The sequence below is a fragment of the Galeopterus variegatus genome, unplaced genomic scaffold (assembly GCF_000696425.1).
Source record: "Galeopterus variegatus unplaced genomic scaffold, G_variegatus-3.0.2 Scaffold310, whole genome shotgun sequence".
NCBI classification, from domain to species: domain Eukaryota; kingdom Metazoa; phylum Chordata; class Mammalia; order Dermoptera; family Cynocephalidae; genus Galeopterus; species Galeopterus variegatus.
Genome location: NW_007726421.1, coordinates 490,361 through 502,785, shown reverse-complemented (window position 1 = coordinate 502,785; position 12,425 = coordinate 490,361). Strand labels below are relative to the sequence as shown.

Here is a 12,425-nt window from a genome sequence, read left to right as displayed (position 1 = left end):
AAGTTGTCTGTGGATTTCTTCTTAGAAGATGGCACAGTTAGTTGGTTCCTTTGTATTGTCACCAGTACTTGAAACAGACCACTGCTATTGTCTTTTTAAGATCTAAACTTTAGGTTGGTGCAAATGAGCCATATTCTTTTGCACCAAAGAAAAAAGGGGAATGTGTCCTTATTTTCCCTGAATCTAATTCCTAACCACTTCGAACACTTCTGGCTTAGTTTACTTTTCAATCCTCTTTCTTATTTTATCAGCCAACATTTCAAGTTTGCACCAAAAGAACACACAGAACTTCTTCATCTGGATATTTATTACAATCTATCTGAAATGACGATAAATTTTTTGAGACCACTTTGCTTTTTCCACGTGTTTTAATCTCCAGCATTAGCCACCAAGATCGATGGCTTGGGGGACTTGGCTCGGGGTGGAACGTCCCAGCTTCTGCCAACTCTCCATTGTCACATCAACACATCCAGATCCTGGGTTGTCACAGTCCCAGCCTGTCACTGTTGCTGAACTGGCCGACCCTTGTCTGACCCAATGTTATCTTTCTAAATTGAATGCAGCTACATCTGGGTAGGGTTTTAAGGGTAATTTTTCCTTTTTACTGAAAGCTTTTTATCAATCCCATCTCTAAATCAGAAAGCTGTTCATGCATGAAATATATACAGTGCAGATGAGAGGCAATTAGGCTAACAAAGCACATTCCTGGGTAATGAGGAATTTTTATTCACCTCTCTGGTTGTCCTCCTGCTTAACAGCCATCATTTGAGGCTGTATCCTGCTGCATGCCCGGGCCGGGTGCTCTCCCTCCGGTCAGTGAATCTAATCTCCACTCCAGCTATAATTGTGGCTTCCATCTGCATTAGACAGCTGACTCTTTGCCACTGGATTCAGAAAAATACATTCTCAGATTGTATTTTATTCTAAAGCCAGAAAAGGCTACTCTACACCCTAGGAGCCTATAATAACGTGACCAACGTGTCCCTATTTGTCTAGGACTTTCCTGGTTTCAACAATGAAAGTTCCACATCCTGATATAGTCTCTCAGGCCCAGGCAAAAGGGGACAGCTGGTCACCTAACTTTAAAGCTGATAGGGAAGAGAGACCTTTGTGACTATAGGTAATGGTTGAAAAAAAACTTGAAAACTGTTAAAAATGATTTCAAAATATGATTTAATTTTTTAAAAAAATTCAGCAAATACATGAGTGCCCATGAAAGGCATAAGATATGGTTTCCTAAGGCACCAAGCTCCAGCCCAAGATGTACCTCGTGACGGGTGCTGATGACACAACAAGGACCAAACAGACAATCACATCAAGTGCAGGAAGTGCTGTGGGGGACAGGGCAGGAGAGGAACAATCTGGCTGTAAAAAGGGAAGAACATTTCTATGACTAGATGCCTTCCTTTTTTTTTTTTTAATTATGAAATTACTTTTATCGTAAAATAAAACATGAATACAGAAAACCAACATATAACTCAATGTATTTTTTTTTTACCTTTACTTGTACATATTCGTGGGGCACAGGGTGTTGTTTTGATTCACGCATATACTGCACAATGATTCACTTAAGTTTCTATGACTTTCATAGCTTTAAGGTGCATGACATTTATTTTCTGATAAAAGACATTTTTCAAGGTGCTTTTTTCTTATAAAATGTTTTACTTGCCACCAAAATACCCAATCCACAATCTGTCATGCTACAGATCGTTTTTTAGGTTTCCATGATTACAATCTTTTATTAATGCCCAACCAGGAACCAGGTGTTTTCCTTTTAGAGGGCATGTGTACTTAAAAATTTAGTCTAGGAATCAAGCCATTTTTAGCATATGTTTAAGTTGAAGTTTAAATCTGATCGAACACAAGCAGGACGTCAAAATCCATATGGCCTGTTCTAGCAGAGCAAACAACTTTGAGTTCAGCAGCTGGTTTGTTCAAACAAGATAAGCAGCCCCCTGGACTTATTTAGAACATACCTCAAATATTTAGTTTCTCAGTTCAAAGTGTTTCTGCTGGAGTGTGGTTCATTTTTATATCAGCATGATAAGCTGCAACAAAGGATTTATACTGTAGATGTTTTAATTTTTAGGAATGTATTTCACTGTGTTGTTTTGTTTTTTTAAAGACTGGCGTTCCCTGGGCTGCTTGCAGTGAAATAGTGTCACTGCATGGTCAGTAAGCACTACTGCAGGATCTGCCACACGTGGCGTGGGGATGTGGGTGGCTGTATTCATTTCCTCACCTCTTCTTAACAACTCACTATTTCATAGCACAGAATTATGACTCGATTGGAGATTACTTTCGAGTGATTTTATTATGGATCAAACTCATTAGCTTTTAGTTTTTTAATAGCATGTCATGCTGAAGTTATGTGATACATGCAAACTAATTCAAGGGAGAGAAGAATCACCAAGAGTAAGACAAGCCTTGTCATTTTGGTCAAACTAGGTGTACATTGTTACAGCACCAACACTCCTGAAAATTCTTGCTGTTTTACCAAACGGGAAGGGTCAGAGAAAGGAGAAATACAGTAGGAGTGATTCATAATGGGAAATGTTTTCTCTTGGTTCTTTACCATCTTCATCTTCCAGACACACAAAAAAGTCAAAGAGTATACCACAAGGGCTATAGAGATTGCCAGAGAAAGGAAATGGCCACGATCAACAGAGACACTTTTTAAAAATAACAGAATGATCATTTTGCTCGAAACCCTAAATTTATCATGAATCGCTGAATTTCTCATTACTAAAAATGTCAGTGAAGAGATGAAAAACAGTACAAAGTCATCTCATCTTGTGATGGGAACTTTTTCCATCAAGTTATTTGGTTGCAAGGAAATACCTGAGTGCACCAACTCTTCAAAATAAATGGCTTCCCTCTCTGCAGAATTGCAGCAAGTGATACACACCACACTACGACTTGCTAGGAAATTGCAGTAATTCAAGAGCCGTCTGATAAGTAGAGAGGGGATACTGTGGACAAATAGTATTTGGATTTTCAAAACAATAAAATGATTAATCCCAGCAGAAGGGGCTTCCAACTCTTCTGAGAGGAGGTACTTTTCATTTTACCAAAATTTAGTATATGTGTAAGTCATAAGCAGAAGGCAAGTGGGAGGAAAGGGAAGAAAGTAGAGAGAGAGAAAGTTTGGCTACAGGAATCTACCAAGTAAGGCCTGAAATTTCAACTGTTGGTTGAGGTGAACAACCCCAAGCTCATAGCTCCTAGCTCAGTTGTTCCGTCTTCTATTTGCCCATCATCCATTCCTACCACTAACCAACGTAATGACTGGGCATCTACTGGGTGCCAAGGATACAAAAGGGTCCTTGCTTTTAAAAAAATCATATCCTATTTAGTGAGAACAGCCTCTAAACAAACAAATGCGATACAGCGTAAGTGTTATGCTAGAGGTTTGCATACAGCACCCATGGCAAGAACACTTTTTCTAAAGTGGAATAAATGTACTGAAGAGGGATAAATACCATGGATGAATGACAGGGCATGAAGATTTGTTAATAACAAGTGTTTATTATATTATATTATATTATATTATATTATATTATATTATATTATATTATATTTATTATATTTATTATATTTATTATATATTATATTTATTATACAAATAATACAAATATATAAATAATATGTTTATTATATATTATATATTATATTTATTATATATTACCTTGTATCATATCATATCATATCATATCATATCATATCCAGACTTATAACCAGTCCACTATTACCTCTAAAGGCCAAAAAGTTCAACCAGGAAGAGTGTTTCTTTATCTGACAAAGAGATAATGAATACTAGTTACTCTTTCTATATAGCACCTAATTCTTTTCTCTTTCTTCCACTTATCCACAATTGGTAAACATTTATTTATTCACGTGTATTTTTTCATGTCTGTCTATCCTACCAGAATGTGAGCTCTATGAAGACAGAAAACATGTCTATTTTCTTGAAAACTGCACACCCAGCATCTAACACAGAATCTAGGACATAATAACAGCCTAACTATCTGTGGAGAGAATAAATGAATAGGCCTGAACATCATGAAACACCCTGGATAAACGCCCTCAGAAATGGGGTGGTGACAGCACCTTTCTGGAAACTCTCCAGCAGAAGACAGTTCAAGCTGGAAGGGCGCCGCCTGGAGCCCTAGGTGAGGAAGAGTGGGAGCTGCTAATGGCATCCTTGGGGAGAGCAGTGTCCCTCGCAGGAACAGGAAAGCACCATGAATTTGCCCTCATTGGGCTGGATCTTTCTAACTTTCTAGTCCTACTTTCCTTTTGACTTACCTTTCATTCCTGGAGGACCTGGTATCCCTGGATCCCCCGGGAGGCCTCTTGGCCCAGGGTCCCCCATTTCTCCTGGACGTCCCTTCAGCCCAGGCATCCCTTGATCACCTGAGGACAACAGGGAAGTTTTGCAGACATCCAGATGATAAAGGAGTTGCATTCACTGGGAAAGTCTTCTAGGTTCTTAATAACCCAGACATTGTTTTATTACTTTTTCTTACTAGACCTCTTAACTCTAGAGATAAAAACACACAACTTCGGGAGAAGAAAGAAAATACACTTCAGAATGATTGAAGTCCTCCCCCCCCTTTTTTTTTTTAAGTTTTCCTCTTTTTTTTTTTTTGAATCAGCAGGAAAAAGATCCATTTAATAGTGTGCTGTAAGTGCGACATTTGCGTCAGCATCCTGAATGGCAGGTGGAATGGGAAGGGCTGGGCAGGAGCTTCTATCAGACCATCACCTGGCACCTGGTGCCTGCTGGGCTCTCTGCAGGTGTTGTCTTCTCTTATTCCCAGTCACACAGTGTAACCCAAGGATATAGGACAAGCAGTATAGGTGAGAAATAGGTAAGTTTAAATGACCTGTCCAAAGCCACTTCTGGGAAATGGCAGAGCCATATGTGAGCCTCAGTCTAAGTGAAGATTGGCTCTTTCCAATACAAGAGAAACGTGAATGCTCAGACTTTCTTTCAAGGTACCTGGACACCCTGGTGGTCCAGTAGAGCCAGGCAGTCCTGGCTTTCCGGGTGTTCCTCTTGGCCCTTGAGCACCAGGCATGCCCTGCTCTCCGGGGGCTCCAAAATGCCCTAAAGAAGGAAGAGTCAAATATCAGAGTCGGTGGAGATTGTTCTTTGAGACAGTGAATCTATAAAACTGCCAACTTCAGCCATCACTATTGTTTTCTACCCTTACTTTCTCATATTTAAAATGTTTCTATCAAAAATAAGATAACACTAAGGTAAAATTAAAAACAAAATGCTCATAATCCTACCACCTTAACACAGTTTCCATATGTGCACACATGTGTAAATAATACCCACAATTTTACATTTTGATTTTTGCAATTAGCATTGCATCATAAGTAATTTTCCAAGTTTGTCATGGTTTTCCTAATTATTATTTTTAAATGACTGGCTGATAGGTTACTGAGCCAATCTTAATTAAATGAATTAATTTAAGTTTCTCCAAGATATTTCTAATTCTTTGCTGTTATGTATAATGATCTTTATACATCTTTAATCAATTTCTTTCTCCTATGGAATTATTTCCTTAGGAAAATTCCTAGTAGTAGAATTTCTAGGTAAATAGTATGTAATATTTTGGTTCTTTTAAATGCATTTTTTAATGCTGAAGTATTGTAAAGTAAATCACAGCCATCATGGAATTCCATCCCTAAGTACTTCAGGAGGTAAGTCTGAAAAGTAAAAACATTTTTCCTACATTGCCGAAATAACATTATCACAGCCAAGAATATTAATAGCGATGCTTAATACCATCTCATGCTCTTTCCATACTTGAATTCCCCCAGTTGTCCCCTTAATGTCCTTCACAGTTGGTTTGGCCACACTAAGTTCCATTCCAGAGTTACACATTGCATCTAGTGGATGTGCCTCTCAAATTTTAAAAAATCTATATCAGTCCCTTTCTCATGATAGTGAATTGCCAAAGAAAACAGGTTCATCTCTAGTGTTCTAGAATAGACAATTCAGCATGTGGTTCTTGCTACAGGTTGCCAAATTGTTTGGAGTAAGTGCTGCCCTGACTTTCACCACTGGCAGCTCCGTGATCACGAGCACACCATGCTCTGACTGAGGACATTTTAGTTGTTTGGCTTGTTTTCTTGCTGATTGAGTAAGGATAAACTGGTATTTCAAATGCTTTACTTACATTTCTTTGATTACTAAAGAGGAGGAGAATTTCCCCGTGTGTTTATTTACAATGTGTGAATTTAATTCATATTTATAGGATAAACCAATAGTCTATGCTGAAAATCACTGGTTGAACCTGCAAACAAAATTTATGGTTCTGTATTTACAAACCCATAAAGCGAGTATAGTCATTATTTATCACAACACACATGAAACAAGCCTATGTTAGTCTATACCGGTTTCCCAATGGGATTTAACATCTATTAGCCTCACCATGTGTTATCTTATTTATCCTGAAAACATTCCTGCAGTAAAGGTAAGGCAGCATTATTCTCACTTCCAAAGGAAAAAACTAAAGCATTAAGAGACTTGTCTCCCAAATTTGCCATTGTGTTAACTCTACTTCTGAGTTAATCTGTAGTGTATTTTCTTTTTGAATTCAAGGGGAGTGAGTGGGGGAAATTTACCGAACCAAGTACAATCATATATAACCCTGAGATAAGCTGCAGATGTATGCCTTCTCATTAGGCTCATTCAAATTCAATGCAGCTTTTTCCAGTCCGTGGAAATAGCGTATTTAGGTAAACTCTGTGCTGGCGAATAACATAGATCATCTAAAAATTCCAAGCTGAAGTCGTGACATACAGGAAAGGGAAAAATTTAAATAGTGGTAACCATAGGAGACCAGGCAAATTAGGCCAAGGCAAATTCTTTGAAAAGGTCAGCCTAAGTGTAAAATAACTCAGATTTATGATTTTTTAACTGAAAATACTAGGTAACATCAAAGGCCCCTCTGTTGGACTACTTTGAATGTATAAAATGTTACTAGNTTTCATTTTACCAAAATTTAGTATATGTGTAAGTCATAAGCAGAAGGCAAGTGGGAGGAAAAGGAAGAAAGTAGAGAGAGAGAAAGTTTGGCTACAGGAATCTACCAAGTAAGGCCTGAAACTTCAACTGTTGGTTGAGGTGAACAACCCCAAGCTCATAGCTCCTAGCTCAGTTGTTCCGTCTTCTATTTGCCCATCATCCATTCCTACCACTAACCAACGTAATGACTGGGCATCTACTGGGTGCCAAGGATACAAAAGGGTCCTTGCTTTTAAAAAAATCATATCCTATTTAGTGAGAACAGCCTCTAAACAAACAAATGCGATACAGCGTAAGTGTTATGCTAGAGGTTTGCATACAGCACCCATGGCAAGAACACTTTTTCTAAAGTGGAATAAATGTACTGAAGAGGGATAAATACCATGGATGAATGACAGGGCATGAAGATTTGTTAATAACAAGTGTTTATTATATTATATTATATTATATTATATTATATTATATTATATTATATTATATTTATTATATTTATTATATTTATTATATATTATATTTATTATACAAATAATACAAATATATAAATAATATGTTTATTATATATTATATATTATATTTATTATATATTACATTATATCATATCATATCATATCATATCATATCCAGACTTATAACCAGTCCACTATTACCTCTAATATATAAATAATATATGTTTATTATATATTATATATTATATTTATTATATATTACATTATATCATATCATATCATATCATATCATATCATATCCAGACTTATAACCAGTCCACTATTACCTCTAAAGGCCAAAAAGTTCAACCAGGAAGAGTGTTTCTTTATCTGACAAAGAGATAATGAATACTAGTTACTCTTTCTATATAGCACCTAATTCTTTTCTCTTTCTTCCACTTATCCACAATTGGTAAACATTTATTTATTCACGTGTATTTTTTCATGTCTGTCTATCCTACCAGAATGTGAGCTCTATGAAGACAGAAAACATGTCTATTTTCTTGAAAACTGCACACCCAGCATCTAACACAGAATCTAGGACATAATAACAGCCTAACTATCTGTGGAGAGAATAAATGAATAGGCCTGAACATCATGAAACACCCTGGATAAACGCCCTCAGAAATGGGGTGGTGACAGCACCTTTCTGGAAACTCTCCAGCAGAAGACAGTTCAAGCTGGAAGGGCGCCGCCTGGAGCCCTAGGTGAGGAAGAGTGGGAGCTGCTAATGGCATCCTTGGGGAGAGCAGTGTCCCTCGCAGGAACAGGAAAGCACCATGAATTTGCCCTCATTGGGCTGGATCTTTCTAACTTTCTAGTCCTACTTTCCTTTTGACTTACCTTTCATTCCTGGAGGACCTGGTATCCCTGGATCCCCCGGGAGGCCTCTTGGCCCAGGGTCCCCCATTTCTCCTGGACGTCCCTTCAGCCCAGGCATCCCTTGATCACCTGAGGACAACAGGGAAGTTTTGCAGACATCCAGATGATAAAGGAGTTGCATTCACTGGGAAAGTCTTCTAGGTTCTTAATAACCCAGACATTGTTTTATTACTTTTTCTTACTAGACCTCTTAACTCTAGAGATAAAAACACACAACTTCGGGAGAAGAAAGAAAATACACTTCAGAATGATTGAAGTCCTCCCCCCCCTTTTTTTTTTTAAGTTTTCCTCTTTTTTTTTTTTTGAATCAGCAGGAAAAAGATCCATTTAATAGTGTGCTGTAAGTGCGACATTTGCGTCAGCATCCTGAATGGCAGGTGGAATGGGAAGGGCTGGGCAGGAGCTTCTATCAGACCATCACCTGGCACCTGGTGCCTGCTGGGCTCTCTGCAGGTGTTGTCTTCTCTTATTCCCAGTCACACAGTGTAACCCAAGGATATAGGACAAGCAGTATAGGTGAGAAATAGGTAAGTTTAAATGACCTGTCCAAAGCCACTTCTGGGAAATGGCAGAGCCATATGTGAGCCTCAGTCTAAGTGAAGATTGGCTCTTTCCAATACAAGAGAAACGTGAATGCTCAGACTTTCTTTCAAGGTACCTGGACACCCTGGTGGTCCAGTAGAGCCAGGCAGTCCTGGCTTTCCGGGTGTTCCTCTTGGCCCTTGAGCACCAGGCATGCCCTGCTCTCCGGGGGCTCCAAAATGCCCTAAAGAAGGAAGAGTCAAATATCAGAGTCGGTGGAGATTGTTCTTTGAGACAGTGAATCTATAAAACTGCCAACTTCAGCCATCACTATTGTTTTCTACCCTTACTTTCTCATATTTAAAATGTTTCTATCAAAAATAAGATAACACTAAGGTAAAATTAAAAACAAAATGCTCATAATCCTACCACCTTAACACAGTTTCCATATGTGCACACATGTGTAAATAATACCCACAATTTTACATTTTGATTTTTGCAATTAGCATTGCATCATAAGTAATTTTCCAAGTTTGTCATGGTTTTCCTAATTATTATTTTTAAATGACTGGCTGATAGGTTACTGAGCCAATCTTAATTAAATGAATTAATTTAAGTTTCTCCAAGATATTTCTAATTCTTTGCTGTTATGTATAATGATCTTTATACATCTTTAATCAATTTCTTTCTCCTATGGAATTATTTCCTTAGGAAAATTCCTAGTAGTAGAATTTCTAGGTAAATAGTATGTAATATTTTGGTTCTTTTAAATGCATTTTTTAATGCTGAAGTATTGTAAAGTAAATCACAGCCATCATGGAATTCCATCCCTAAGTACTTCAGGAGGTAAGTCTGAAAAGTAAAAACATTTTTCCTACATTGCCGAAATAACATTATCACAGCCAAGAATATTAATAGCGATGCTTAATACCATCTCATGCTCTTTCCATACTTGAATTCCCCCAGTTGTCCCCTTAATGTCCTTCACAGTTGGTTTGGCCACACTAAGTTCCATTCCAGAGTTACACATTGCATCTAGTGGATGTGCCTCTCAAATTTTAAAAAATCTATATCAGTCCCTTTCTCATGATAGTGAATTGCCAAAGAAAACAGGTTCATCTCTAGTGTTCTAGAATAGACAATTCAGCATGTGGTTCTTGCTACAGGTTGCCAAATTGTTTGGAGTAAGTGCTGCCCTGACTTTCACCACTGGCAGCTCCGTGATCACGAGCACACCATGCTCTGACTGAGGACATTTTAGTTGTTTGGCTTGTTTTCTTGCTGATTGAGTAAGGATAAACTGGTATTTCAAATGCTTTACTTACATTTCTTTGATTACTAAAGAGGAGGAGAATTTCCCCGTGTGTTTATTTACAATGTGTGAATTTAATTCATATTTATAGGATAAACCAATAGTCTATGCTGAAAATCACTGGTTGAACCTGCAAACAAAATTTATGGTTCTGTATTTACAAACCCATAAAGCGAGTATAGTCATTATTTATCACAACACACATGAAACAAGCCTATGTTAGTCTATACCGGTTTCCCAATGGGATTTAACATCTATTAGCCTCACCATGTGTTATCTTATTTATCCTGAAAACATTCCTGCAGTAAAGGTAAGGCAGCATTATTCTCACTTCCAAAGGAAAAAACTAAAGCATTAAGATAGTCATTATTTATCACAACACACATGAAACAAGCCTATGTTAGTCTATACCGGTTTCCCAATGGGATTTAACATCTATTAGCCTCACCATGAGTTATCTTATTTATCCTGAAAACGTTCCTGCAGTAAAGGTAAGGCAGCATTATTCTCACTTCCAAAGGAAAAAACTAAAGCATTAAGAGACTTGTCTCCCAAATTTGCCATTGTGTTAACTCTACTTCTGAGTTAATCTGTAGTGTATTTTCTTTTTGAATTCAAGGGGAGTGAGTGGGGGAAATTTACCGAACCAAGTACAATCATATATAACCCTGAGATAAGCTGCAGATGTATGCCTTCTCATTAGGCTCATTCAAATTCAATGCAGCTTTTTCCAGTCCGTGGAAATAGCGTATTTAGGTAAACTCTGTGCTGGCGAATAACATAGATCATCTAAAAATTCCAAGCTGAAGTCGTGACATACAGGAAAGGGAAAAATTTAAATAGTGGTAACCATAGGAGACCAGGCAAATTAGGCCAAGGCAAATTCTTTGAAAAGGTCAGCCTAAGTGTAAAATAACTCAGATTTATGATTTTTTAACTGAAAATACTAGGTAACATCAAAGGCCCCTCTGTTGGACTACTTCGAATGTATAAAATCTTACTAAATTCAAGGTTTCTATAAAAGTACCAATAAGTATGGGAAAATCTCTCAATGTTTTGCTGACTGATGAAGGTGACGACAATGATTTCACTTTACACTGGTGTAGTAATTTTCAGTTTACCCATTTCTTTCAAGGTATCCCACTTGGTCCTCAGAACAATACGGTAATATGTGTAGGGCCGGTTTACAGGTGAGGAAACAGAGCTCCAAGAAGACACTGCTTGCCCAAGACCACACGCGCAGTAGTGATGGCCACCGACCCTGGGCCACTTTTTTTTCCTTCCTGAGACGTCTCACTCTGGCATTAACTATGAACCCCATAATGCTGACCTCATAACTATTTTCCTTACCAAAGGTACACTTCATTACACATTTTGGTTAAAATATTATATTATCCAAATATATTTGTCGTGTCAGAGGTAGAAGTCCTGTATGGAAGAGGGTGGGAAGGAAGGTGGGAAAGGATTTTTTGCCACTGTAATGCTTGTGTTTCTGTTAGACTTCCATCTTAGCAATCTTATGCCATAACGACAAAGAAAATTTCACATAATATTTCTGCTCAGATATTGTTTCTCTTTTATGAAATGAAACACGGCTATTGCTGGAGGGAATTTTAAGGTAATGCATAATATTATTAATATGAAGTATTTTTTTAATTTACAAGGGACCCTTCTAAGCAGAAACCTGGTTTCTAACTTGACCACTGTCAGCTGAATGCCCTCAGACATAACTTATTTAACCAATCCCCTGCGGGTGGGCTTTTGCTACGTGCATGCAATGAATACCCCTATGATACATCTTTGTACACATGCATGATTATTGACTTAAGATAAATTCCTAGGAGTAAAATTCTTAAGTCAAAGGGTATGCAAATTTTAAATACTGAGGCATGTTTCCATAGGGCCTAAAATGACAGCACTGATTTATACTCCCAACATTTTCTGAAAGGTAAACAGATACAAGTGCAAACCAATAGAGCAAAACATGTTAAGACCACTTTCCCCTCTAGGGGCCCTGTTCTGTGGGTTTGAATGTAAATGATCGTCCTGTCCCTTGTGAAGCATGGAGCTGTCCCAGCATGGCACGTCCCTGCTGCTGTGGGTCATCTAAAGTAGCCTGTGTCACTGGTACAACAACCTGTTCTGAGGGATTCCTGGCTAATTACCACTGATAAACAAA

At 37.9% G+C, this 12,425-nt stretch overlaps 1 protein-coding gene across 1 annotated transcript in view; it reads right to left on the bottom strand.

The window, feature by feature from the left end:
- Positions 1 to 12,425, bottom strand: part of COL4A4 (collagen, type IV, alpha 4) — a 118,407-nt gene that overhangs the window by 23,225 nt on the left and 82,757 nt on the right. The window contains exons 34-37 of the mRNA XM_008567337.1: positions 9,071 to 9,178; positions 8,374 to 8,481; positions 5,006 to 5,113; positions 4,309 to 4,416 (exon numbers count right to left, since the gene is read on the bottom strand). Of these exons, the coding sequence (XP_008565559.1) occupies positions 4,309 to 4,416; positions 5,006 to 5,113; positions 8,374 to 8,481; positions 9,071 to 9,178 (432 nt within the window). The remainder of the gene's footprint in view (positions 1 to 4,308; positions 4,417 to 5,005; positions 5,114 to 8,373; positions 8,482 to 9,070; positions 9,179 to 12,425) is intronic.